The 25,980-nt window shown below is 51.1% G+C and overlaps 12 protein-coding genes across 12 annotated transcripts; 5 read left to right on the top strand and 7 right to left on the bottom strand.

The window, feature by feature from the left end:
• Nucleotides 1–1,347: 1,347 nt before the first annotated feature.
• Nucleotides 1,348–1,671, bottom strand: K460DRAFT_266740 (uncharacterized protein; the record flags this gene model as incomplete). The annotated part of the gene is made up of 1 exon (XM_040927512.1): nt 1,348–1,671. A coding segment is annotated over one exon (324 nt), but the record flags the coding sequence as incomplete, so codon positions are not given.
• Nucleotides 1,672–2,066: 395 nt separating this feature from the next.
• On the bottom strand, nt 2,067–3,874 carry K460DRAFT_393711 (NAD-dependent deacetylase sirtuin-2; the record flags this gene model as incomplete). Its single annotated transcript, XM_040935945.1, has 4 exons — nt 2,067–3,004; nt 3,054–3,382; nt 3,430–3,709; nt 3,837–3,874. 4 exons carry the CDS (start codon nt 3,872–3,874, stop codon nt 2,269–2,271), a joined length of 1,383 nt encoding a protein of 460 aa, XP_040791247.1. The 3' UTR covers nt 2,067–2,268.
• Nucleotides 3,875–4,154: 280 nt separating this feature from the next.
• On the bottom strand, nt 4,155–5,000 carry K460DRAFT_375503 (lytic polysaccharide monooxygenase; the record flags this gene model as incomplete). The annotated part of the gene is made up of 3 exons (XM_040934776.1): nt 4,155–4,198; nt 4,255–4,565; nt 4,615–5,000. The coding sequence occupies 3 exons, from the start codon at nt 4,998–5,000 to the stop codon at nt 4,155–4,157; spliced, it is 741 nt and encodes a 246-aa protein (XP_040791246.1).
• A 1,091-nt stretch (nt 5,001–6,091) lies between these two features.
• K460DRAFT_279440 (uncharacterized protein) lies at nt 6,092–6,499 on the bottom strand (the record flags this gene model as incomplete). The annotated part of the gene is made up of 1 exon (XM_040928329.1): nt 6,092–6,499. One exon carries the CDS (start codon nt 6,497–6,499, stop codon nt 6,092–6,094), a length of 408 nt encoding a protein of 135 aa, XP_040791245.1.
• Nucleotides 6,500–6,997: 498 nt separating this feature from the next.
• K460DRAFT_309270 (Hsp90 co-chaperone-like protein Cdc37) lies at nt 6,998–8,802 on the top strand. The gene is made up of 2 exons (XM_040930123.1): nt 6,998–7,110; nt 7,166–8,802. The coding sequence occupies exons 1-2, from the start codon at nt 7,087–7,089 to the stop codon at nt 8,687–8,689; spliced, it is 1,548 nt and encodes a 515-aa protein (XP_040791244.1). The 5' UTR covers nt 6,998–7,086; the 3' UTR covers nt 8,690–8,802.
• A 156-nt stretch (nt 8,803–8,958) lies between these two features.
• K460DRAFT_278307 (DUF618-domain-containing protein) lies at nt 8,959–10,529 on the bottom strand (the record flags this gene model as incomplete). The annotated part of the gene is made up of 4 exons (XM_040928242.1): nt 8,959–9,887; nt 9,941–10,141; nt 10,193–10,284; nt 10,432–10,529. The coding sequence occupies 4 exons, from the start codon at nt 10,527–10,529 to the stop codon at nt 8,959–8,961; spliced, it is 1,320 nt and encodes a 439-aa protein (XP_040791243.1).
• A 389-nt stretch (nt 10,530–10,918) lies between these two features.
• Nucleotides 10,919–11,863, top strand: K460DRAFT_280358 (uncharacterized protein; the record flags this gene model as incomplete). Its single annotated transcript, XM_040928398.1, has 3 exons — nt 10,919–10,958; nt 11,017–11,273; nt 11,399–11,863. The coding sequence occupies 3 exons, from the start codon at nt 10,919–10,921 to the stop codon at nt 11,861–11,863; spliced, it is 762 nt and encodes a 253-aa protein (XP_040791242.1).
• Nucleotides 11,781–12,514, top strand: K460DRAFT_364674 (uncharacterized protein). The gene is made up of 2 exons (XM_040933042.1): nt 11,781–11,906; nt 12,071–12,514. The coding sequence occupies exon 2, from the start codon at nt 12,111–12,113 to the stop codon at nt 12,393–12,395; it is 285 nt and encodes a 94-aa protein (XP_040791241.1). The 5' UTR covers nt 11,781–11,906; nt 12,071–12,110; the 3' UTR covers nt 12,396–12,514.
• A 978-nt stretch (nt 12,515–13,492) lies between these two features.
• On the top strand, nt 13,493–15,617 carry K460DRAFT_280158 (ser/Thr protein phosphatase family; the record flags this gene model as incomplete). Its single annotated transcript, XM_040928387.1, has 4 exons — nt 13,493–13,711; nt 13,804–14,068; nt 14,117–14,428; nt 14,479–15,617. 4 exons carry the CDS (start codon nt 13,493–13,495, stop codon nt 15,615–15,617), a joined length of 1,935 nt encoding a protein of 644 aa, XP_040791240.1.
• Nucleotides 15,618–15,929: 312 nt separating this feature from the next.
• On the bottom strand, nt 15,930–21,310 carry K460DRAFT_403952 (DNA-directed RNA polymeras-like protein I subunit; the record flags this gene model as incomplete). Its single annotated transcript, XM_040936677.1, has 3 exons — nt 15,930–17,741; nt 17,791–21,061; nt 21,129–21,310. 3 exons carry the CDS (start codon nt 21,308–21,310, stop codon nt 15,930–15,932), a joined length of 5,265 nt encoding a protein of 1,754 aa, XP_040791239.1.
• A 210-nt stretch (nt 21,311–21,520) lies between these two features.
• K460DRAFT_79412 (PRP3-domain-containing protein) lies at nt 21,521–23,564 on the top strand. Its single transcript, XM_040938691.1, has 2 exons — nt 21,521–23,363; nt 23,428–23,564. The coding sequence occupies exon 1, from the start codon at nt 21,714–21,716 to the stop codon at nt 23,247–23,249; it is 1,536 nt and encodes a 511-aa protein (XP_040791238.1). The 5' UTR covers nt 21,521–21,713; the 3' UTR covers nt 23,250–23,363; nt 23,428–23,564.
• A 1,523-nt stretch (nt 23,565–25,087) lies between these two features.
• On the bottom strand, nt 25,088–25,935 carry K460DRAFT_79420 (uncharacterized protein). The gene is made up of 2 exons (XM_040938692.1): nt 25,741–25,935; nt 25,088–25,683 (listed from the first exon to the last, which is right to left on the bottom strand). The coding sequence occupies exons 1-2, from the start codon at nt 25,841–25,843 to the stop codon at nt 25,145–25,147; spliced, it is 642 nt and encodes a 213-aa protein (XP_040791237.1). The 5' UTR covers nt 25,844–25,935; the 3' UTR covers nt 25,088–25,144.
• Between the last annotated feature and the right edge of the window lie 45 nt (nt 25,936–25,980).

Raw genomic sequence — 25,980 nt, 5'->3', positions numbered from 1 at the left:
TCTATCTTCTTAGTCGAGAGCCTGATCTGAGGAGAGTCTCGAATAGTGAATGAGCCAAACGCCTTGATAGCGGGCAAGTTACTTTTATATTGACTTATAGTACTCCTCTTCGTCATCGCTGTCGTCCTCATAGCTGTCATCCTCACTGTAACCCTCACTGTAATCCTCACTATCATCATCACTATCGTCCTCGCTATTATCCTCACTGTCGTCCTCCCCGCTCTCATACCTATCGTTGTACTCAACTCCATCGTTTTCGTTGTCGTTGTCCTTGTACTTGCCCTTGCCCTCGTCGTCGAAAAGAACATGGCACTCAATTCCTTGACCCTCGCAAACCCTCTTCAATTCCTCCCTAGCCCGCTTATCCTTCCAATACCCCAGAGACCGATGACCCCAAGCCCTCAAATCATACACAAACTCTCTCAACTCCGGCGTCGCTGCTCTCCACTCGGGCTCTCTATCCGTCTCCCAAACAAGCCTGGAGTACTGCATGCTCTCATCCCAATTGGTCACTCCAGGTTGATAGTGTGAACCCTGCCTCCAAGAATCGGCCACTTTCTCGCCGGATAGATACGTTCTGAAAATTTCCATGGCCTCCAGGTCCTCGAAGCGTTGTTGGAAGCGATTGTACATCCACAGATCGTCTGTAATGGTGAGGTGCTGGAGATGCGGAGGTAGGACGTCGGAGAGCTTGGTTATGCGACCTTCGTCGACAACTTCTGCGCCGAAGAGCACCGCAAGCGATACGGAGAGCGACGTGAGAGCGGGGAAGTCGTGCAAGGGGCCTAGGCTTCCTTGTACTATATTTGCCTCCTCCTGCGGCGGGCCGTATTCGTTATTATGGTAAACTTCGTAGCGTATAGTAAGATGCGTAAGCGTGGAGTGGACAGGCTGCAGTGCTTGCCTAATTCCCGAGAGTTCGAGTGGCGCGTTTTCCGTATATTGATAGCAGTCGTATTCGAACGTGTGGAGATTTGGCGTTTGCTTTAGAATTTGCTCGATCATGATTGGGGTGACGGACGATCGTAAGAGGCGCAACGTTGTCAGCTTCTCAGCATTGGGAGGTTCAGGGTCTTCGTCCGATGGAAACCTGAAACTCGGTTTACATTCTCGCCATGAACTGGTGTTCGCTCTATCGTAGAGAAATCCTGTCAGCTCGAGCGTCTCCAAGCTCGGCAGATAAAATAGAAGAAGATATCCAGATCGAAGGATCCTAAAATTTGGTCCCCATATGTGCCCATCCGAAAGGCCTGTAATACGTATGCATGACAATTTGCCAAACAGCGTTCTATCGGCAGTCAACGTAGGTGCAGCCAGATCCAATGAAACTTGATTAAAGAGCTGTCGAAACCAATCGCTCCGCATGAGGAAATCGACTGACACAGAGAGGGACTCCAAAGATGTGCAAGATGCCAAGAGGAGCATCTGGAAGACAGATTGGTCGTTATCCTTCTTCGTCAGCGCTTTTCTCCAGTGCCTTGGGTCATCGAATCGCTGGTTATCGATGATGTCCTTGAATAAATCTTTCTCATCCTTCTGGATCCCGTCACTTGGGGGATACCTGAAATATACATGGCTGGGCTGCTCGTGAATTAAACAGCCCGTTGCGCGGAACTCCAGACTCTTTACCAGCTCCACGTATTCTGGTGTTTCGATAAGCGTTCGCAGCAATTTATGAGCCGGAGGAGACTTTAGCACTGTTCCGTCTGGCTCCGTCTTCCTTTTCCACTCCAGAACAATGGAGTGGTAAGCGTTGGCCAAGCTAATCGCACGGAGGCGTTTGCATGTCTTGGAAAGATTGCTTGCAGCGTGCAAGTCAAGGTTGGTGAGAATGTTGTCTACCAATTCATTTGGTAACGCTTGAAGTGATGCTTTGTTCATTACGTCGGCGAAATAATGGTAGTGAAGTGGTTATGGAAGGAACGAATTTTGAAGTCGATGGAGAGATGTCCGAGCGCAAATCCATATTACCCCACGTGTTGCATCCCCCACAATTTTTCAAGTTACTTGGATAGTACTCAAAGAGATATAATCACACGAGAGGGAAATAAGAGTGCAGCATATATACCGACGATTCCTTTCTACTTGTTCCGTTCAAACCCCTCTACATCTAGTCAGCGCTATAACGTGAATATCCAATGTCGTAGTATTAAGTACTGCATAAAGTCATGAACAGTAACGATCATTAGCCGTGATATCGTATCCAGATATTTATCATCCAGTAGACCATTTACATTGCCAACTCCACCAAAGAACCATGCCAGGTGATTACAAAGAAGGCTTTTCCAAGAATGGAAACACATGCCCTAAACCACCCCCAGGATCCGTCTTCGTAGTCGCCGAACTAGCGACAGGCGCTAACTTCCTCGAATCCGGGTCCGCTGTCGGTTGTGCACTGGATTCCTCAGTTTCCTCTGCCTGTTTCCTCGCGATCTTATTATCAAGATGGTTCTCCAGCCACTCGTGCTGCGTCTTGCCCAACCTTAGGCTCTCCTCAACCTCCTTTGTAAGCTTGTCAACCTCATCCTGCAGCACCTCATCCCTACTCTTCTTGGCACTCTCCTTGGGTGTTACAGGCGTGTCGTCTCGTGCCGTCTTCGCCCATAATGCTTCCAGCTCTTCTAGCCACCCACAAGCCTCGGCGAGCTTTCGCACACCAGAGTCACAGTCCTCAAGCATCAGCACATCGTCTGGCCGTCCACCTAAATCGCCCACCTTCTCTGAGTTTATAAGTAACCGCGGTGTTCGGTCCTCGCATAACTGTGGTAGCGACGCAAACGGGTGTACGGATAATGACGTCCCCATGACTATCGCGAGGTCGGCTTCTGACGGGAGGCTGCGGTTTTCGAAGAAGTCGGCGGGCAATTGTTCCCCGAAGAAGACGATTTCGGGTTTGACGAGGCCGTTGCAGGAGAGATCGAGGCAGCGGGGCACCCACTTCTTCTGAATGGCCTCTTGCATGCGCTCCTCGGGATAGGGCTTTTTGCAATCAATACAACTCTGCCTAGAAAGAGTTAATATGTGTTGACAGTGCTGGTGTAGAATATCCTCACTTGGCGAAGCTGCCATGTGCCTCTACGATCATGTCCGCAGGCACTCCTGCCTCGCGCTCCAGGCAGTCGATATTCTGGGAGAACAGCTTCAAAAGCAGTCCTTTTTTATGTAGGAGGTTTACGAACGAGTGTGTTATTGTTGGTCTATATTTCCCAGGGTATAGTTCTTGTGCGAGGGTGTAGAATGGCTCTGGGTTATTACGGAAGTATGAGATATCAAACACGGCTTCGGCGTATGGTAGGTTCAGACGAGCGAGGTTCGCATACAATCCAGTCTCTGGGGACCTGAAGTCTGGTATACCGGCCGAAGTGCTTATACCTGCGCCCACCTTCTATAGTCAGTATGAATTCGTAGTGCAAAATTGGTGAATCATACCATAACCACAATCTTCTTTGCCCGTCCATCTTTAATGTACTGTGCTAGAGCCTCCAACGATCGCGCACTGAGCGTCTGGGGCGGCGCATCCGGATTCGCTACCGTGGACTCTTCGTTGCCCATCCTGCCTCTGCTGCCTTTACTTTTCCCTTTACTGCGACCGTTTTCTGAATTGCGCCACGGCCTGTCCTGCTGCGCCTGCTGGCGATGGGCTTTATGTTTTCGTCCTATCTTGAGGGACGAAAGGTATTGTAGGCGGAAGCGAGGTACAGGCGAGCGGCTGACGTAGCAGTAGCACTGGTGGTGATTGCGCGTATGCTAGGCAACGTTGAACTGGACCCCACGGAAGCTCTCCAAAAATCTCGGGAGTCCGCCAGGGCGCGTCATGCCAAGACCCTAAAACTTACCAATAGCGCTGGGTGTATTTACCACGAAACCCGACCATATCGTTTCGTTTATGCTCTCGATTGAAACCCATAACTCTGTGTGTACTATTTCTAGTCGGTCTTCCAGTGTAGCTTTATCGTCTGTGTCACATCATAGATGTAAGTGCAATCAACGCGCCGGTGACATGGATTTATAACTGCAAGCAACAAAGAGCATCACGTGAAGGCGAGAACTAGATGCACGCATCGCATTCTTAAGGAGAGCTATATACGAAGCGAATATTTACAATGAAGAGTTTCAGACATCGATCACCCTTGCGTAAGAGTCATCAGCTAACTTTAGCACGTGAACTTCTTGGGGCCCGGGACTGTATAAGGTAGAGCTGCAACACAAGTTAGCACATGCACATAGACAGAAGCACGGGACTGTTATACGTACGTTTGTAAGAATCGAAGGTGATACCAGGGTCACTACCCTTATAAGCACCAGGGAAACTGACGAGACCAGACGGGTTAGTGCTTCCTCCGCCAGTGACCTTAAGCTGATGGCAACCCGGATAGGACTGAGCACCAGGATATTTGTATGCGGCGTGTAGCGCAATGAGCTCGTGGCGGACGAGATAGTAACCGTTGGCGATGCATTTGGGAATCGTGTATGTGACGGAGGCGCCGGCTTTCATGAGAGGAGTGGTACCCCAGTTGTTAGACGTGCCGTCACGGCCTTGCTCTTGAACCTTGAACCAGACAGCCCTGCAAGCAAAGTTAGCGCCATTAGCCTATGAGGCGGAACATAACATACGAAGATTCGGGCTGCCAGTTGTTGCAGCCAGAGTCGGGACACTTGGCCATGTAGGTAATCGAGGGGCCCACATGGCTATCAGGCCACAAAGTCCAGAAGAGCTGAACATTGGAGCCGGCAGTGGCATCAGCATGAAGAGCAGCAGGCGTGGAGCCTTTGATGCCACCAGCAGTGTAGCCACCGCATTGGACATCAATGAGGTCGAGGTTCTCAATTGGGCCGTTACCCTGGACAGGGCGCGAGACGCGATCGACCTTCGGGTTCATGTATGGGTCCTGGTAAGGTTGGTAGAAGACATAGTCTTTACCACCTATGGTAGCGTTGGTGACATAACCATGAGCAGCAACAGCTGAGGCGAAAGCGAGGGCAGAGGCGATGTACTTCATTGTGAATGAGTGGAAAGTGTACGATCCGGCGTAACGAGTGACAAAGGTGGGCTGAAGAAGAGAATGAATATAAGTTGAATGAAGAGTGAACAAATGCGATGCTCCGGTACTGGATGACCTAGGATGCCGATATAGATTGAGCAAGGCTGCTCTTATATAGTAGCTTGCTGGAATTATTCCAGGACTCCAGATGGCGCCCCGTAGCACCAATACACACTATTTGAAACTTCCTAGACAATGATGCCTGCGGCTGATCATGAAAGGAATTCGTAGATTAAATAAAACGCGCTAGTGGTGCATGGTGTGGCTCTTGGGACATCCGCAATTTTCGGTTGTGGTCAGAAGTATCCCTATAGGAAGTTAATGCTTTTGCAAAATAATTCGAAATGCAAGCAAGTAAAAGTCCATCAGCTTGTACCGTCAAATGTCCTCCGCATTGAAACATTTTTTGTCAGTTTGGCCAAAAATGCGAGAATAGCGGCGAAACGCCCTGGTTGTTGAAACAAAGTGAAACGTAGTGTTGAATTGTGGCGCTAACAGGGTGAATGTTGTTTGATTGGTGGATGTACCCCAGTGCTGGGGTAGTCGGATCTCGTCTACAACACCGGGAAATCAGATGTTTCCATCGGAGAAAATATATTGACCTCATATAGGAAGCCGGGTTGGGGTCGCGAGAGTGTAATTGTTATCCATGTGGCCAAATTCTCTATATTACGGGCCACAATGCTGTGATAATGTGGTTTGACCACTGTAAAACGTGAGGGGCAACCCGGCCGTTTCGAAACGGTGAAGGCGCAACGCGAGATTGCGGTGTAAGAAACAAGCCCTTGGTATAGAGAAGAAGGCTTACTTGATAGGGGCGTTGTGGTACCGAGGCATCAGGCGAGAAGTTGAAAAGAATTTATAGGTAGCTCGGGAAAAAGAGACCGTATCCTCTTCGCTTGACCCGCGGTAGAAGCTACATCTAGTAGAGTGCTCGGATTTGCCTAGCCCCAAATAATGGATCGTCGCATGAGAAAGACAGGTGAGTCTCCGAAAGTTCCGAGTTCGTCAGTAACCCGAGTGCTGAACAGCCTAGGAGGATATTTCCCCTACTTATCCTTAGGTTCAGCCTCCCACCTTTCGACCCCTTCAGGGATTGGCACAACCGCTCTCTTGCACCAGATGTGTACCGCCCCAGTCCAATCCAAATCCTCAAGCAATCCTCCCTTGACCGAGACCGTCTTCGGGTGTCCATCCTCCACAATGTTTGCGTGAATGATGCGGCTACCACAGCCTTTACAAAAGTAGCAGCGCTTCTTGTTGCCAGAGTCACAGTGCTTAACGAAGGAGGATACAGAAGGGTTGTCATCGACTCGGAAGTAGGGAAATATAGCCGAAGTGCCGAATGCGCTGGATGATTGCTTACGGCAGTCGATACAGTGGCAGTGGAAAAGCTTGAAGGGTTTCGAGGTGGGCGTGGTGAACTGAACAGCGCCACAAGCGCAAGATCCGTTCATGGTGAAGCTGAGCTGATATTGTGTGTGTTTAGAGGCAAGATGCTCAGTAGGAAAGGGAGGCTGCTGACGCAAGTAACACGGATATATGTCAGCGTCTACAAAGTACGTCATGTCAGGTGCTCAACATAACCGACATTGGGTGACAATAAGAACCTTCGTCCTCTATTAAGCAAGTAAGTAGCGGCACCTATCAGGCAAGATGCCACCGACTGGGCAGTTGGAAATGTTAGAGACCACAGACGACGAAGGCGTTCCGCCCTACTGCGTACTTTGTGTGGGCTTCCAGTTCATCATCTCTCTAAATTTGGGTGCTTCAACTTCCACGGGGCTGATGACCATGCCATTAGAATGCTATCGAGTTTGCTGGACATTGCATACGACGATGTTGCATCTGAAATAGACGAGGCTGTCAAGTGGTGGGGGAGTGAATGCGAAGCGGCTCGAAGCTTCTTGAGGGGAAGCTTGGGCCTGCGACCAAACCTCCCACTTGGAATGCCCCGCCATCATCGACAAACAACCCAGGGCAGCCCCTCAGCTACCTTTGTACAACCCCAAGCAATAGCACCACACACCCATACCATAGCAACATGGTCATCAACTACAGCAAGTGGGCAAGTACATACGTCAAACTTCATACGCCTTTGCAACCTACTAACTCCAATCTAGGACGCCCTCGAGCTCTCTGACGACTCGGACATAGAGGTGCACCCAAACGTCGACAAGAAATCCTTTATCCGCGCCAAACAGGCCCAAATCCACCAAGAGCGCGACCACAGGAGGCATCAGATAAAGACACTCAAATATGAGCGCATCATCAACGACGGTCTCACCGAGCGCGTCGACCGCCTCCTCACAGCCTTGAAATCCCACAAGGCTAAGCAGGCAGAAGGCCACGGCGCGAATGATGATCAGTTGGTATTCCAGGCCATGATGGAGAGCATGATGGATATGAAGATTGACAAGAATGGGGGTTCGGATAGGCCGCCAACGCCGCCAGAAGGCGTACACGAGCATATCAAAGATAAGCCGACATATCCACAGATGATGGCAAGTCTAGTGGATTCAGTGAAGAAGGACATTGATGCAAGTAAGAGCGAGGAACCGCGCTATGATCAGTTCATCAAGGGCCTAGACAACGAGAAAGCCAGGATAGAAGATCTACAGAGACAGTTGTATGCGAAGCTCGCCGAGCTAGAGAAAGAAGAGAAGAAGCACATTACAAGCGAAGACATCCACGAGGGCTTCAGCTTCTCGAACGTACGGAAAGGCGACGAAGCGAAGCCCCCTGCTCCAACATCAACGTCATCGTCAGCACCGAAGAAGGCTGAACCCTCAGCAACAGTCGAACTCCTCAATGCCCCAAAACGTCCCGAACCCTCACGAACAGACACAGGCGACTCCGGCGCAGACGCAGACGTTGAAGAAGGCACCGCCGTCCACGATGAGGACAACGAAGATGACATTTCTGCCTCGCCCCTTGCCCAATCCTTTGCAAAGATAAAAGCAGGTGACTGGTATGCCTGTCTCCAGTTCCTCATGCAACATCCAGAGGTCATGGCAGAAAAAGAAACAGACGGCCTCCTCGTCGAGGCCTTCAACTCCGAGCTCGACGGCAAACCGAAGCACGCACGACAATGCGTTCATCAGGGCCTGTTGCTACAATACTGTAGACAGCTAGGGGGCAGACAGGGTGTGGAGTTATTTTTCAAGCGGATACAGATGAAAGACCACCAAGCGGGGAAAATGTTCCACGACGACGTGGATACCACATATCGCAGGATCAAGACGAGAGCGGCGGAGATCCTGAAAGAGCGCGCCGAGAACCCTACAGAGGGAGTAGAGCAAATACAACTCCACGCCGTCGACCCAAATACGCAGATCAACATTTCCGTTCCTCCTGCACAACCGACATCTACAGACCCCGAGGAGCGCCAGGCAGAAGAGCAGGCAAGACAAATTTTCGATAGCTTCCCGCCAGGCTTGCAAAGAGCCTTGGAGAGCGGGAAGCTGGACGAAGTGAACAAGGTGCTGGCGAAGATGAGTGTCGAGGAGGCTGAGGAAATTGTGGAGAAGCTTGGTGCGGGCGGTATGCTAAGCTTAGAAGAGGGTGTGATTGATGCAACAACAGAGGAGGGTCAGAAGGCCATGGAGGAGATTGAAAAGTCGAGGAAGATGCCTGGGCAGTCGTAGAGTGACCAACCGACAATGTATGACGGAACGATCTTGCAACGGTTAAATAGCATATTGTAACTGTATAATCTCCTCGATGTTGGTATAATACACACTTTGAATTTCATATACCCTCTCAAGCCTCCTGATAATGTTTCCACACGCGCAATGAAACTCGCCCATATGTGCTTGACGCGATTCTGGTATCTCTGACGCCCTGTCGTTTGGTTCATCGCCTATTTCATAACAATAGTTAACCCTCAGCTTGAAACCTGTAAAGGTAAAGGCCATCAAATCAGCTCCCCTAGGCTATCGTCAATACCCGCCATATCTCCATCTCGAGCAAAAGCTGCAAACTCGTCTTCCGCATTACTCCTGCTCATTTTCCTCTTCTTGTACGTATTTTGATACGCTTGTTGCCCATATACTCCTCCATCAACACCCGGCCTCGCATGCTGCAAGCTCTTCAGTAGATCCTCGGGCGCAGGGGGAATGAAGTCACCGATGGCGGTCGCGTATTCAGGCTGCGAGGTATGATTTGCTGGCGCGGGTGCAGTCGTAGGCTCAACGGGATGCGCGACAGGCTCGGGCATCACGTCGTCACCAATGTTTGGTACCGGTTCGAAAGCGGAAGTGGGTGCTTGTTGGGGAGAGCCTACGGGAGTGAAAGTTTCCATGGGTGGCGGCGTAAGTTCTTCAACCTGCGGGCGTTCTTGCGAGACTGGTGGTGTTGTGGCGACGGGCAGCGGTGCAGCAGAAATCTTGTTCGTCTCAGCAGCTGAGAGACCCTTGAGAATGGCCTCCTCGACCTCTCGTTTGCGACTTTCGATTGCGTCTTTCCGAGTTTTCAAGTCTGAGATCTGCGCTTCGTCCTGTACGAGCTTCGTCCTGTTGGTCTCGAGTAAGTTTTCAAGGCCGGCTACGAGCGCTTGTCGAGCTTTGATGCTTTCTGCGACTGCGCCTTCCGCTACGGCAAGCTTTTTAACCAGCGCCGCGAGGCTAGCTGCGTGCATGGGCGGGGATAGGATTGCAGCGTTTGGGTTGGTAAGCCTCTCGTAGTCTTGGTTTGCGGTTACGGTTGCGGGTTTCGCAGTGAGATCGGCCTTTTGCAAGGAGGTTGCGAGAGGTGCTACGGGTGCGAGCTCGGGTGTTATCGAAGGTCCAGAGAAAAGCGAGCCGCCTAGGGCAGGCTTGCGTGTGGACTTTGAGCGATCGAGTTCTGTCCATTGTCAATATCTTGATCCTGAGACGGCTAGTATTTCTACTCCTTACCATCAATTTGCCTCTCGATATCCTGCTGCACGGGCTGACCGAATATCTGTCGCGACCGCCAGACCTCCACTACTCTCCGGATCTTGTTCTGTATCTCGTGGGGAGAGCCTTTGTAGGCTATGGAGGTGGCTTCGGCGATGATGGGCTCATATGCGCGAAGGAACTCTTCCTTCTTACGCATCTTTGATGTTTGCGTGATCTCTATGTGGCTGTGAGTCATTATGAAGAAGAAGGGCCAGAAATGTCACTCACCATTCGCAAGGTAGATTAAGACGAGCTTCTTGTTTGGTGGTGACTCTCGCATGCGTTGAAGCCATACTTGAGCAATGCGCTCGGCGTGTCGTCTATATCAGATGTATGTCAGTGTCTCTTCTCGTGTCGCATGAATGATTTCAGACCGTGTGTAGGCCGGACGCATAGGTCCAGCTTACGACTGTTTGTCCGCGCGTACTTTATGGACGCAGCAAGTCTCGAGGCAGGGGGAGCTTTACCTGTGGAAGAGGATCCACTGACCGACAGTGGAGATGGCCTCTTGAGTTTCATTGAGCGACGACAACTTCGCCTTTAGGCTGTCTTCCGTAAAAGCCATTCTGGAGGTGATACACTATTTGAGACCAAGGCTTCACTGCGGGTAGGCTATCACGCGAGCAGTCTGGCAAAACAACCGCCTCAGTGACGTGGTGCGATGATAGACAATCTAGTTACACCTTTCCTGCTTGCAATGGCCACCTTTGTCTGTGTCTGCGGCGTAACTACCCTGATGACGTGTTGATTGATGGTGGAGAGGATGAAGAAGCTCAAAGTAGCTTGCGACGCTAAGAGACCGACGGTGAAATGTATCTCCGTGCTTGGCACCATCTCCTGGCGGTGACCGACGGCAGCTATCACTACGCAAACAACAAGCCGCCTGTAAACATTCAGTTGCCGTCACTATCACTTCCATTCCCCTTGGCGCTGCTCACCAACCTCACATTCATCATGGCAGACCGATTTCCCTCGTTAGATGAGATTGACGCCGGTAAGCTCAGTTGTTGCACCCCCGAGGTAGCTCCGCATGGAGTACTGATATATGCCAGGCCACACCGAAGCGCGCGGCGAAGCTACCAATTTCGACCTTGTAGGCGACTCAAACGGCACCGATGACTTCCTCTCACGCGAACGCGCGCTTCTCGGCGACGATGCGGACCAGTTCGCTTCGGAAAATGACAGAGTGGCTACTGTTGAGGATGGAGACGATGATCTGCTAGGAGGAGACTTTAGCCAGGCCAATGTTGGCAGTCAGGAAATGGACGGCTTCGAGAGCTCTTTCCCCGCTATCGATACTACAAATGAGGTAAGCTATGCATTGCCTCTTTCAACTCCGCATACGCCGCTCAGGACAGCTTGCGACTGGGCATGACAAACTTCTCGTGGGGAGCAAGCCCTTCGCAGCCCTATACATGTTACTAACAGAAGCAGCACATGGCCCCCGGTGGCACCATTACAGGATCAACGCTTCCCTTCCTGCCTGGACAGCCGGCACCTTCCTTCACACCGCAGCGATCAGACTCACCAGAGCCCGAGGTCATCCGAGAATGGCGCGAGCGGCGCGACCTCCAAATCCAACATCGCGATGAAGTCTCCGCTGAGCGCAAGGATAGGACTATCAAGGAGGCACAACAGAACATCGACGACTTTTACGAGAACTACAACAACAAGAAGGACAAGGAGATTGCCAAGACACAAAAAGAGGCAGAAGAGTTTCTCGCAAACCGAGACGACACCACGGCCGGCGGAACCAGCTGGGAGCGAATTGCTAAGCTGGTGGATCTGAGTGGCAAGGGTACGAAAGGCGGAGCGTCCGGGAGCGAGAAGGCTCGGTTCCGGGAGCTACTGCTAAGCTTGAAGAAGGATGAGAAGGCACCCGGTGCGACTGGCTACTAGATGACATAAAGATACAATTGGTTAGCGATGATTTTCAGCTGAGGTACGCATTCATGTGGCACGTCTGAAATGCTCGGCTGTGGCAAGGAGTCCTAGGATAGGTTGCAAGTTACTTCATGCATCTGTGTTAATATGCAATTTCACCCTCCAAAACTCTTATGTGCCTCCGCGTCTTGGATCAAATAAGTCGCTAATGTGCCCTTGTAGATCAAACTGCTGGTACTCGTGCACGAGCACGAATGTGTACATGCGAAGTGCTCGAGTCAGCAGACGAATCGCGGCAGCAGGTGCTACTGTAGCTCGAGAGCACTCTGGATTTCTTCACGCTACAATCACCCAGAAACCTTTGCTCATGAAGCAACTAGAGACCTCTATGCTATGTTACAAAAAGCTTAGCGGTCCTCTTTTCAGCGGGAATTATACAGAGTCGTTTCCCTCACTTTTCATCTTCCCTTTCCAAGGAAACACATCCACTAGGGACAGTGCTTCCATTAAGCCTATTCGATTTCTCCACTTACTAAGCTGGGAGTGATTTTACCTCTAGAGGGGCGCTCAACGTCCTATACGCTATGGACCCCCTCACAATTACGAAGTTTCTGCTCACAGTACAGCGCCTTGAGCAAATCCAAGTATTTGAAACCTAATCACGTCTGGCAAGCGTGTAAGCATTCCTCCAGATCAGCAGTGCAGGCCAATTTTATGCTCAATTGACATACTTGGACAGGAAGCCGGACATACCATCACTCTAGACTAGAGATGTCCATATATTGGAAAACATGATCTAAACACTCCTACAAAAACACATAAGACTCAAATATAGGCGACCCAATTTTGATCATCCATGGACACGGTTGCACTATGCTTGTTTAACGCAAGGCCGTCTTGGTGGGCGAGGCGATGCACGAGCAACTCGTGCTCTACACTTTGATATCGAGGTCAACAGAAGAAACAGGTAGGCATTAAGGCATTTTAATTGAAGTATCAAGAAGTTTAGCTACGTCGGTGCTTTGTCATGTGGGCGGAGAAGATGCAGTGATTCGTCAGGAGTAGAGACAAGCGGTAGAGTGGGGGGCCGTCCACGAGTTGCAGCTTTTAACTAAGAGCGGCAGTGAGTGAGTCAAGGAGTTTCATAACCTGTAAGATGGGAGTGTGATGAAGAACAGAGAAGGCAAACTTGCTGACAGAAACAATTGAACAAAGACACGATCGGAGAGTTGCGATGAAGTGACCGGGTCATCAGAGCGCTAGCTGATTGCGCTTACCTCAGATCAGGCAGGTGCTCCCCCCTCATCAAGCTTTAAGTCACCTTCAGCTTAGGTCTTGTCATTGAGCTTGTTGAAGCTTATCTCGTTCTCCAATGGCCGTCACACGTGCGGTGATATGTCCCTCGTTCGTGGTAGGATATCCGTTCGTTTAAGTCTGCATCATGCGGCGTACCTGCGGTAAGTATAAGAGCATAGCTTCCGCTTCCTGGCTTCCAGAGTATCTTCTGCACTCTCGTTCACGATGTGGCTACTTAGCATTGGTGCAATTGCATCCGTTATAGCGACCGTGTCTGCCTGCGAAGGTGACCACAGTTGTTACGGGCCATTGAAGGATGATGTAGTCCTCACGAGGAATGTTCGTCGCATGCAACCAGACGCACAGAATGCGACTACAAGTCCAAGGGGCCCTCTCGAATGGGGCCAGATCAACTTCCTCCATACTACAGACACGCACGGATGGCTAGAGGGACACATCAAAGAAAAGAACTATGGTGCCGATTGGGGCGACTATGTCAGCTTCACAAAGCAAATGAAGAAAAAAGCTCACAAGCTGGGCGTGGATCTCTTGCTAGTTGACACAGGGGTGAGTAGAATCCAGCACCCTGGGCGGCGGTATGCGAAAGCATTCCCGCACGTGGGTGTTCGTTAGGTGGGGATGTTGCTGACCGGAAATAGGACTTGCATGATGGCGCTGGCCTAAGCGATGCAACATCTCCAAACGGCATCGTCTCCAATGTCATCTTCGAGAATATCGACTACGACCTATTGACCATTGGCAACCATGAGCTCTACGTTTCCGAGATCGCCTATGAAACATTCAACAATTTCTCAAAGGTTTATGGAGACAAGTATCTTACTAGCAATGTGCAGATCAAGAATCCAGTGACGCAACAGTTCGAATATGTTGGAGCAAAGTACCGTTACTTCACTACTAAGCAAGGTATGCCATACTGTCTTAAGAAAATAGCTCTAACTAACGACTGTCGAGGTCTGCGAATTATGGCTTTTGGCGTATTGTTTGACTTCACAGGCAACAGCAATGTATCGAAAGTCATCAAGGCAGCCGACATGGTCCAACAGCCTTGGTTTAATCAAGCCGTCAATTACACCAAGCCAATTGACTTGTTTGTACTCATCGGTCACAACCCCGTGCGGACAACCGTTTCCAGCAGTACAATTGGTACCGTTTTCAAGGCCATTCGCAGCATCAAGCCAGACATTCCCATTCAGGCCTTCGGTGGCCATACTCACATTCGTGACTTCGTGGTCTACGATAACAAAGCCACCGGGCTTGAGTCTGGTGAGTCCCTTTCGGCCTCCTTGTGAGGTGTTTGGCCTAATGCTCGATAGGCCGTTATTGCGAAACCCTTGGCTGGCTAGCCATATCTGGTATCGAATCGTCTACATGTAAAGCAGAGCAAAAACCCAAAGGGGTCCCGCATCCAACTCAGAGTGCAACACCAGTGAAAAGCACAGGAACCGTTTCAGCAAGCGTACACTTGCCTTCCTCGACATCGCCCTCTACTCTTCGCTATGCTCGACGATACCTCGATTGGAACCGACTTACCTTCGCATACCATGCCGTAGGCAGTCAACGCTACACCTCCTTCGACGAAGCCAGGGGCCATCGAGTAACCTCCGAAATTACCTCTGAACGTTCCAGGCTCAATTTGACCAGCCTGTATGGTTGTTCCCCAGAGACATACTGTCAGTACTGCAAGCCGTTCCTAGCTGAAGGCAACATCTTCAAGCTCTTGCAGACTGCGCTTGCTACTGTTGTCGTGAACGAAACACGCAAGGACGTGCCACGACTCATCATCATCAACACTGGCAGCATCCGCTTCGACCTCGCAAAGGGTCCATTTACATACGATGACTCCTTCATCGTTTCACCCTTCGACGATGCCTTCCAGTTCATCCCCAACGTCCCATACGAGCAAGCGTCAAAGGTACTCAGCATCTTAAATGCAGGCGCCTTCCAAAGAAAGAAACGAGATCTCGAAACAACCGACTTCAATTTCAGCCCCGTGCTAGCTGATCGAGACACTTGCATCGATCCACCGCTGACCCACCACTACGATGGACTTACCCGCCGGTCAAAGCAAGGCGGCCGCCTCATCCGACGCCAATCTACCGCCCCCACGCCAGGATATACCACAAGCGACGACTTCGGCACAGACGGCGACGACACGATTCACTCGCGCATCCCCAATTTCTCACAGCCGAACGATCTTCAGGCCAACGCTTCGTTCCCGGTTGATGGATCTGTGCCCAAGACTGTCGATCTTGTCTTCCTCGACTTTATCGCGAGTTATATTGTCAATGCGCTGAATAGGCCTGATGTTGGTGGAGCGTACTCGCTGAGCCAGGTGTCGTACTATATGGACAAACATTTCACGACTAATAGCTACTTGCCGGCGTATGCGAAGATCGCTTGGCAGGCGAATGTACCGAATTGTCCTGTTGGCGAGGGAATCGGTACGTCGTAGATGTGGTAAGGTTGCTGGGTGGAGAGGGATCAAGCGTTTAATTATCCTGATACTCAAGAAATTTAGGGAAGGGCATCTCACGCGACAGATTGAGTACATATAAAATAGAAGGCGATAATTCTTCTAGCTCACGGAAAATATACTTGACACGTACGAGCTCTACACTTCGCTTCTTCTCTGCAATTTGAATGAAACAAACACTTTTGATTCATGCTCAAGTAATGCCGCGCGGTACATAGTATATAACACTCAGTCAACGCCATGCCATGCCGAGGAGAAACGCCGGGGCCCAAGTTACATTATAAATCGCACCTAATCGCTGCTCCGCCTGTGCTTTTTCTGCTTCTTGCTGGGCGTCTCCTGGGTGGTCACGACTTCCTGCACAGCACCAGCAAGAACATGCTCCACATCCTGCATCGTCACATCCTCGCCCGTATCCTCATCACCCTCAATTCCCTCCTGTACTACTTCCTCGATTTCCTCGATGCTCTGCTTCAGCGGGTCGACTACCGTCACCGGGGCTAGGACGTCAAAGGCACCCGTTCCGATGCCTCCGAGTCGGCCCACAACGATGCGCGCACTCGGATTCTTCAGATCGTCCCAATCTCTCTCGAGTACCGCGTCCTTCAAGAACCCTACTGTCGTCTCGAAGCTCATCTTCATAAACGGACTGACATTGCCCTTCAGGCCAATACGATTGAACGGCGTGAAGCCGCCACCCTTCGTCATGGTATCAGCAATGAGGTTAAGATGGCGCTGGTCGACATTAATACCGTGGCCGGAGAAAACGTTGTGCATTTCTCTGACAATGGTAGCGCGACAGGCCTCTACGCCGTAGAGGTGTAGCATGGAGACGATGTCATTGGTGAGGATGCGGTTTACGTCAATGATGTGAGAGTACTCGCGCATGGCGATCAGGTTTGAACCATCGGTGTTTATAACCGGCTCGGGGTCCGATCCATAGGTAGCGGCGGTGATTCCGGGGATGACGTGAATAGTCGCAAAGTCTGCGGTGGCTTCGACATGGTGCAGCATGAGCAATTTGGGCGTGGCGGCGGGGAACTCGAAAGTGATTTCGCAGAAGGCGCCTTTTCTGTCGTCGAAGGTGAAGTCGAAGACATCGGGGTTCTTGTTACAGATGCGGTCGCGGCGAATGTCAGAGGCTTCGTCGGTGGGAACCAGAATATCCTCGCCGTCGTCTTCCGAGTCAAAGTCAGGTGTGGTTGCGCGCGACGGTTTGGGGCTGCCACCGTACGTTTCGTCGTCTTCGCTCGCCTCTTCACGATCGAGATTGTCATTGAAGGCTTGTTCTTCGTCCTCTGGCTCGTCGTAGCCTACGCTGTCTTCTCGCCGACCCCGGGCTTTAGCTTGGGCTGCGTCGTCGTCACCTTCACCATCGTCGCTTTCTTCGTCCTCACGGCCACCTTCCCTGTTGGCCGCAAGATCAGGTTCACCGGTTGTTGGCTGGTCGATCGAGCGTAGTCCCTCTCCGATCGTAGGAATGGATGTAGAGTTTGCGGTGGATAACGACTTGTTCTCCCCCTTCTTCTTTAGATCGACGCGGATGACTTTCTGAAGACGCGGGCAGAACTTCTGCTCGATTGACTCCGCAACATCGCGAACCTTGATGGCATACTCTTTTGTGTACTCCTTGGCCGGGTAGAAGTCCAAGCGAACTTTGTAGCTCCTTGATTGACCGAACTGCGATCCAGGGCCAGAAGTTTCAGTGACAGTGACTTTATCTAGCACGGCCGAGAGCGGCAGACGAGTGATACTCTTGGCAAACTTCTCATTATCCTCCTTGGACAGTTCCGAATGTGGGTATAGTTGCATAGACGGCGTGGAGATCTTTGCACTAGCAGTCATAACAATTTCTCGTAAGCGGGGAATACCAAGTGTGACGTTCTTCGCAGAGTGACCAGCTAAATGGAAAGTGTTCAGTGTCATCTGTGTCGAGGGTTCACCGATGGATTGACCAGCGACGACACCAACGGCTTCACCAGGCTCAACTAGCGATCGGAGATACTTGAGGTCGAGCATCTGCTCAAAGCTTTTCTTGAGAATTTCACCCTCCGGGTCCTTCTTCTTGTTTTTGAGTAGCTTATCCGGGTTGCTATCGCAGTACTGTTTAAAATTAGTATCAAGTTAAATTCCGAGAAGATGTCTGGCTTACCTCTTTCTTTGCCTGGTGGAATAGTTCGGAAGTACTGCCACTGTGACGCGAAGGCGTGTAGATTGCAGTAGCTGGGTCCATTGCTGTGACATCACCCTTGCGAGCCTTCTTCGCAGCCTTCTTGTTGTGCTCGGAAGCCTCAGGACTGAACACCTGGGAAAAGGCTTCCTGGGTCTGCAAGGCTTGAGCAAGAGACAGAAAATTCTCGGCCTGGAACTTGAAGTCGTTCAAGTATTTCTGCCTGGTCGTGTCGAGACCATCTTCACCGTAGAGGAATTGTACCATGCTGCCATCTGAATCGCGCACAGAGGTATCGTATTCGACGTGCAGTCCTTCCAAACCTTTGACGATACATCGTTGCAAATAACCAGAACGCGAGGTCTTGACAGCTGTATCAATGAGACCTTCTCGGCCAGCCATCATATGAAAGTAATACTCCTGTGGCCTAACACCAGTTAGGAAGCGGTTGACGATGTATCCACCGGCGCGAACACTGGTCTCGAATGGCTTGAAACATGGTAGTGTCTTTCCACTGACCATGATAGGAACACGTCGACCTTCAAGAACCTGTTGACCGAGATTACATGAGATCTGGTTGGCGTTGACCAGAGAGCCTTTAGCACCTGAACCTGTCATGGCTTGCATTTGGTTCTTCGGGAAAAGCTTGATGAGCTTATCTGGGAGACACGCCGCGGTGACTGCCGAAGAAATTTTCTGGTTCGCGGTGGTGGTGAGCAGATCCAACCCGTGTTGCTTGTGATCATCTCGTAGGACGCTCTCCATACGTCTCCGTAGCTCCGGGTTTTTCGAGTCAATCTCGGCTGAGTCCATAGTGACGTACTTGGACGCTACTTCGAAACCAACTTGTTCAGCTTTCCTGAGCTCTTCCAACCGCGCTCTATCACCTTCTTCTGTCAAGATAAGATCTTCAACACCGCAGGAGAACGCGCGCATGTGAAGTAGCTTGGTGAGAAGTCGCCCGATGATACTCAGAGCTCGCCCTGCGATCGTTTCACCGTAAGCTTCGTATATACCATTGATCAAACCGCCCGGTGCGGGACCAATTTGGCTCTTGTCCATGATACCGCACAGCAGTTGGCCATCCTTCACGATAACCGTCTGCTCCTCGCTTGTTGGTCCCCACAGCTTTCCGTTGGTCGATGATTTAGACGTGAGCGTCAATTCCTGGTACTCTGCAGGTTTGATGTTCTTGAGCACGCTGGTGATGATCTGTTTACCCGTCCACAGTGGCTGAGGCTTCCATATGGTGGGTGGGACCGTCTCAAGTCTACCAGAGGTCGTATGACCTTCTTCAGGTCGCAAGCAGGAGTAGAGTAATTGGTGGTAATCTTCTCTAGTGAAGAAGGTATCCTTATTCGTGAGCCAGACCCCCATCGAAATATGATCCTGGATCAAACCCCGCAAAGGCTTGCCGGCTGTGGCAGATAGATATTGATGATCCGTGTCCGCAATCGTCATGGCCTCGGCGCGAGCCAGTTCGTTCTGAGGGAAATGCATGTTCATTTCGTCACCGTCAAAATCGGCATTGTAAGTATTGCAGTTTGCGTAATGCATTCGAATCGTTTTCTCGCCAGGTAAGACCCGGGCTCGATGGGCCATCATAGACGGCTTGTGAAGTGTCGGTTGTCGATTCATGATAACAACGTCGCCGTTGTTCAAATGACGATGTACTTTCTTGTTCTTTGATCCATTAGCATATGAGTTCGAAGGTGCAAGCAGTTGATTCGCCAAGGCCAGCCTCTCTTCGTAGTTCTTTTTACGCAACGCAATGACTTGTCCGAACTCGTTCTCGATTGCGTGTGCACCAGGCCATTTGTCGGGCCCATTGAGCACGGCTTCCTTTAGGTCGTAGAAGTTGTGGTTTGTGACAGGCTCAGGGTAGGTGAGCTTCATGGCGAAAACTGGGGGGACACCAATCTCATTGGTTTCAATGTTGGGATCAGGAGAAATAACACTACGAGCAGCGAAATTGACGCGCTTGCCCATCATATTCTTTCGGAAAAGACCGTCTTTCTTCTCGAGATGCTGCTTGATACCATCCGCATTGGTGACCGCGGCGCGGCCTTGAGTAGGGTTTGCATCACGATCGATCAGTGCGTTCACGGCACCCTGAAGGTTTACCCATTGAGTCTGCAGATCGTCGAAGTTGCGGCGTCGGTACCCACCCTCGTTCTCTTGACCCTTCATCTCATTACTAATCTGGCGCATAGCATCGCATGCATTCAGAATGCCTTTGTAGAGAGTGTTCTTTGGCGACTCTGCGATGGAGTCTCCAGTCTTGTCCTCCATCCTGAATCTATTGGGCGGCACAACGACGGTCTCCATGAAGAACATGTCTGCGCTCACGTCGATGAGCGACTTGGATGCGTATGGGCTGTACAGTAACCGCACTATCTCTGACTCATTCTCGAAAAGTAAGACCATGGCGGCTCTGACTTCGGCTGCCGTGATGTATTCTTGTGCACTGTCAGCGGCATCGACTGCCGTTCTTGACTTCCGCGCTGTCCCTGCTTCGGTAGCCACGAGAGATCCGTCGGCGTCTTGAAAGTCGTCCATGTCGATGTCTTCATCCTCCTCAGACATGTCGGCCACTCCTTCATCGGCGTGCACTGGCTGCTTCTTCGCTTTCGCGTCTCGCCGTGCGAGGATGTCGAGTGGGTTCTGCACGCGCTTCTCTGCTTGCGCCATTTGCGCCTTCTCTTTCTGACTCAGATTTCTTCTGAAGATTTTGATTCCTCGGTCCTTGCGGAAAGTAGGATTAACACCCTGACAGTTCTTGCATTTCTTTCCTGCTATGATTGCCGCATAGAAGTCCTTGATCACGATTCGCCGAGCCTCCGAAATGGTGTCATTTTTCTCTCGCATGGATCTCACGTCGTGCTTCGAAATGCCCGCCCGCTTGATGCACCGCTTCACGTAGTTGTTACGTTGACCCATAATGTCCTCGTTGTCGTCATCAGATTCCGAGTCCTCTACATTGCGCTTTCCGGTCTTCCCCTTGTTGATGTCGACATGCTCGTGCATTTCGTTTGCTTCCTGGACCAGCCCACATCGTATCAATCGTAGCCTCGACACGTATTCGTTGATCTGTACGCGGGCGAGCTTGAACTGATGGCAGTAGACGCATTTGCCTCGGAGCAGTCGCAGCAGCTGGTCCAGGAATGTGAGGTGGTATACGGGTACGGGGAGCTCAATATGACCGCAGTGGCCGGGACATCCGCCAAAGGTGGTAAGGCCGCATGTTGAGCATCTTCACGCCCATGGTTAGTAGAGAGTCTAGGGTCTTAAAACGTCGTTTTCAAGATGGCGAAGCTTACGGGTTGTCCAAAAACGCGCCTAATGCGGAGTCATGTAGGCCTCCAGGTACTGGATGCAGCAGAGTATCAAAGGTTGTTGGGTTCGTTATGCGCTTCACCGAGAGAGAGCGAATGTCGTTGGCCGCGAGGAAGCCGAACTCGACGCCCTGAATGGCAGACGAGACAGGCTGGTGGGTGTTCATTTTGGCGACAGACTTCCACTGTACTGCACTGCACCTGCAATAGTGTGATTAGAGTCGTGCGCAACGACTTTCAATAGAGTCAAGACGTCCAATGCGGCGGGGAGAGATTTTGGTAACAGAAAAAGTTGGCCCAGGGTTTAGCCGGCGCACCAAAGCACGTGCACGGACGGCAGCCTTCGATTTCGCGTCACCTTCGACCGCGATACATGACCATCACCAACATCCTTGTGCAGCTACTATACGCCTTCCACGACATTCACTGGCCTCTCTTCCCTTTGTCCTGGATGCAGTGAACTTCTGCACCCTCTTCCTTTGGCGATAGGACGCACGCAGCCTTTTACCATCTCCCCGCGACACCTCCGCAACAGCAACACGCGACCACCAACCCTTCTTCGCCCTCGCCATGGTTGAGAAGCGCCCATATCCCGAAGGCCAGGGCCCAAATGGCGACGTTAAGCGCGCGAAACCATCAGATGCCATCGCCGCAGCTCGGGCAAAGGCCGCAGAGATAGCAGCTCGATTTGCTGCCCAAAGGGCTACGACAAATGGCGCCTCTGCGACCCCCCCACCACCACCAGCGACTGCTCCTGTCAGTGATGCGCAAGCGAAGATTGCGGCCATGAGAGCGAGGATGGCGGCGCTCAAGGGTGAACAGGTCGAGACCAAAGCCTCAACACCCGAACCCACAGGCCCCCGCTTCGCGACGACACTGGGCAACCGCCGCGCTGAGACGCCCAAAGTAGAAGCAAAGCCTAAAAGTGCGCCCAAGGCACAGCAGCAGCAGGATGAGGAGCTCGAGAACCCCTACTTCGATCCCAAAGCCGCTGCATTGGCCAAGGGAAGGGGCCCGCGAGTCTTGGTCTTTAATGAGCGCGGAAAATACCTCGACCAGGCCTCCAAGCTACGAGCGCAGAGTCGTCTTGAGCAGATCAAAAAAATGCTTGCACTGCAGGCCCGCCGCGCAGGCCTAGACGAGAATAGCGAGCGTGGATTTCTTGTACAGCCACCCCCGGACATTGAGTGGTGGGACGAGGGCATCCTGCCAGACAAGAACTATGATTGCATTGACGAGCCTGACAAAGTCAAGATTAACAGCGACGACTCCATCATCACCATCTACGTGCAGCATCCACCGCTTCTCAAAGCACCACAAGATCAACGCCTAGTTCAAATCAAGCCTATGTATCTCACCACCAAGGAGCAGGCCAAGCTGCGGAGGATGCGTCGTGCAGCCGACCTGAAGGAACACCAAGCAAAGATCCGTCTCGGGCTGGAGCCGCCTCCACCCCCCAAGGTCAAGCGTGGCAACATGATGCGTGTAATGGGCGAGCAAGCTATCGCGGATCCTACGGCTGTCGAAATGCTAGTCGAATCACAGATTCAACAGCGACACGACGACCACGTCACAGCGAACGACGACCGGAAGTTGACAAAAGAACAGGAGCACGCTAAGCTTGCTGCAAATCAAGAGAAGGATGCGCAGAAGGGCTTGTACATGTGCGTCTTCAAGGTCAACACACTGGCGTTTGGCAAGCATCGGTTCCAGATCGACAACAACGGCAAACAGCATGCCCTCACCGGCGTTACTCTGTTCAACCCTGAACTCAACCTGGTGGTTGTCGAAGGCGGCGCATACGCGGTGAATAAATTCAAGAAGCTGATGCTCCACCGCATCAACTGGCAGGAAAACGCCCCACCTACGGAAACCCAGGCTGAGAAGCAAGCTTCAGATCCGCAATGGTTAAGGTCACTTGATGAGCAGGGGAATACAAAGGATCATTCGGCCAACAAGTGCATCCTTGTCTTCGAAGGCGAGATCAAGCAGCGGTCGTTCCGCAAGTGGGGTTCAAGAGTGTGCGAGACCGCTGGCGAAGCTCGTGAGACTCTCGGCAGAGCTAAGCTCGACAGCCTGTGGGCACTGGCAAAGAGCATGGAGTAGACATATCGGTCACGATTACTGGCATCGACGACTTCACAGAATATATTCGGATCGTGGATCTATGACGCTCTATCGGGTGGCTATCTTTGGGGCAGGTTTCTCTTCGTGCTGAATGTAAGTTGTACTCGATCTCCATAGGATGAGACTATATGTATTAATGCAAGACTTTCTCAACCAGCTGCGCAGTCGTGACAATGGCTCACACCCAAGATCAACTCCAACATTTGTGAATCCTCGGATACGCATAGGTGATGCCACCAGTCATCGCTTTGCCCCAGCGTGAGAATATGCAGCGTGACAATGATTACAGGGCTTCCTTTGATGAAATCCCCCTTTTCAATAATACGTAGTCCTTATTACAGTGTTTCCTGTCCTCAAGCGCCACTTAGTAGACACATCGCTGTAGGTCCTCTAATTTTCTCTTGAACCATAATGCTTCATTATCATCTCTTGTCCAACTTTCAAAGAGGTCATTCTTTTTTCTCACACCTCTTCTTTCTTCAAATAACACCCTGCATTGCGTGGCCTTGGGCACTTCCTTCTTCTGCTTCATGGCTTCGAAATGACTATTTAGTCTTTTCCACAGAGGAGTTACTCATGTCATGAAAGTATTTGGTAAAAACTCCGACTTGAGGTGCGGACGAGACACGTTTTATGCACCTCAAAGGGCGGTGTATTTTCCCACCCTCTGGTCTATCCTGGTCTGAAGACAGATACCACTCCTCCCTATGCATACGGTAAGCAAAAAGATAGCACACCTCGACTTTTTCCACGCTTAGAGCCGCTTGTCTATTGAACGTGTGACCTAAGTCTCGGGGTGCTGACATGATGTATAAAAACTTCATCTCCCTTTGCTCGCAGTTTTGTTTTTTGCCTAATTGTACACCAGATCTAGAATAAATCTAGAACAAACCAACCTATTGCTTAATATCTCCTCTCGCCCGATTTCTTCCTGTATTCTTAAGTTGCCCCCATTCCCCACAGTGTGTTCCTTCTTTCGGACCACCGACACTTGCTCAATTTTTACGTGTGAATTACCAGAACGTTGAAAAATGGCGGAAGGTCGTTATATGATTGTGATAAGTGGTGAGTATCGCATGAGACCCGTTGTGCCATACTCAATGGCCTTGGACAGGCGGATGGTCATATCCCAGGATCCCAATTTGCTCCTGGTTGCCACGAGAGCTAGGAAACAGGAATCGACTGCTTCTCTAGAGATTTGATTTACCTCTGATAGAAGAAGTCGTCCAGAGCGACCTCGTTTGTAAGTTACATGTGTTCACTAGAGCACGGTATATGGTTGTGGCACGAGGTAGTTAACATGTGTGGATGTTGGATGAGATGGTAGAAGTCTGAGTACGGTTTCTAACGTGCCACTGGCGTGGAACGAATTACTGTATATATACAACATGATGGCATGGCTGCGTGACTTCTAGATATACCACAAGCTTGTGTACGTAGAGGCTACCGCATAAGTTTTGAAGAAAGCTCATTGCAATGAAGTTCGTTTGGGGAAATCTCGGTCTTATCTCGTCGCAAGTTCACTTCGTTACTACAGGCTCACAAACCCCTGATACTCAGGCATTGGAGTCCAACGATTGTGGCAATTTGGTGCTCGGCGTTGTCGGAATCCAAATCAGCGAACTCGAAATGCTCCTTTGGTCTCCTTATGGCCAGATATGGATTCAAGGGGTGGGACGAGCTGAGTACAGCATGCAGTCTAAGGTTCTAGTGTCTAAACTCACCGATTCAGGAGCACGTCAAAGCAGGTGGGTGGCCTAACAGACACCACTCTACGTTACACCGTAAGCGGGATAATGATTCCGAGTGCGATGCATCCGGGTCAATGTAATGCGAGCATACGGTTAATGAAGCAATCAGATTGCCCAGACATTTTAATATCTCTCTAGGTAAACGAGTCCAGGCAATGCAGGCATGTTCGTGTCTAGACGGAGATGAGAGGAGGATAATGTCAGAAACAGACGCACCCCGCAACAGGTCTTCGTATCGACGATAACTGTAGACATGGCATCCGGCTGCATCCACCGATCGGCAAAGAGGACTACGGCCCGCCCACGCTCTGATCGGTGAAGCGACCGCGGTTGTTGGATGACGAAGGGTGCGAAGAAGCCATGCGCGAGTTGAGCTCGACTTCTAGGATCGGATACTTGCAGACTGACAGGCAGAGAAGAGTGGAGTAAAGAGCTGGGGTTGAGAGACACTTGTGGAGATGCTGAGAGTGAGAGAAAGGTCCAATGAGGTGAGTGGAGTAGATAGGAGATATACAAGGTGTGCTTTCCAAGTTGCTCGTAGTAGCATACAAATCCGTCGTACCGAGTATCGTAAGTGGTCATAGTACATTGGCAATGAGGACAGGAGTGGAATCGTGTCTTCTCAACAGATACGCCCGCGCTCATCACGCCCATATAGCAGCCTTGGAGTACATCCCGTCAGTGACCCGTCACACGAAGCCTGGAAACTGTAAACTCACACAAGTGCTGTGTTACCCCAGGTCGGGCGGTTGCTGTATTGCGCCCATTCGACAAGCCCTTCTCTCGCAAGAACGCATGTAGTCGAACTAACCTCAACAACATGGCGATCAGCAATGGCTATCACCCTCGCTTAGCCAGTCGATCAGCCACATGCATAAAACACGTGAAAGCGCCTGCTCATGAGAGTGGCGTGGGATTGCAGGTTCCACCTGGTCGTGGGTATGCCGATTACCGATAAT

Source organism: Cucurbitaria berberidis (assembly GCF_010015615.1).
Source record: "Cucurbitaria berberidis CBS 394.84 unplaced genomic scaffold K460scaffold_2, whole genome shotgun sequence".
NCBI lineage: Eukaryota > Fungi > Ascomycota > Dothideomycetes > Pleosporales > Cucurbitariaceae > Cucurbitaria > Cucurbitaria berberidis.
The sequence above is the reverse complement of the archived record's forward strand: the minus strand, read 5'-3'. Positions and strand labels throughout refer to the sequence as shown.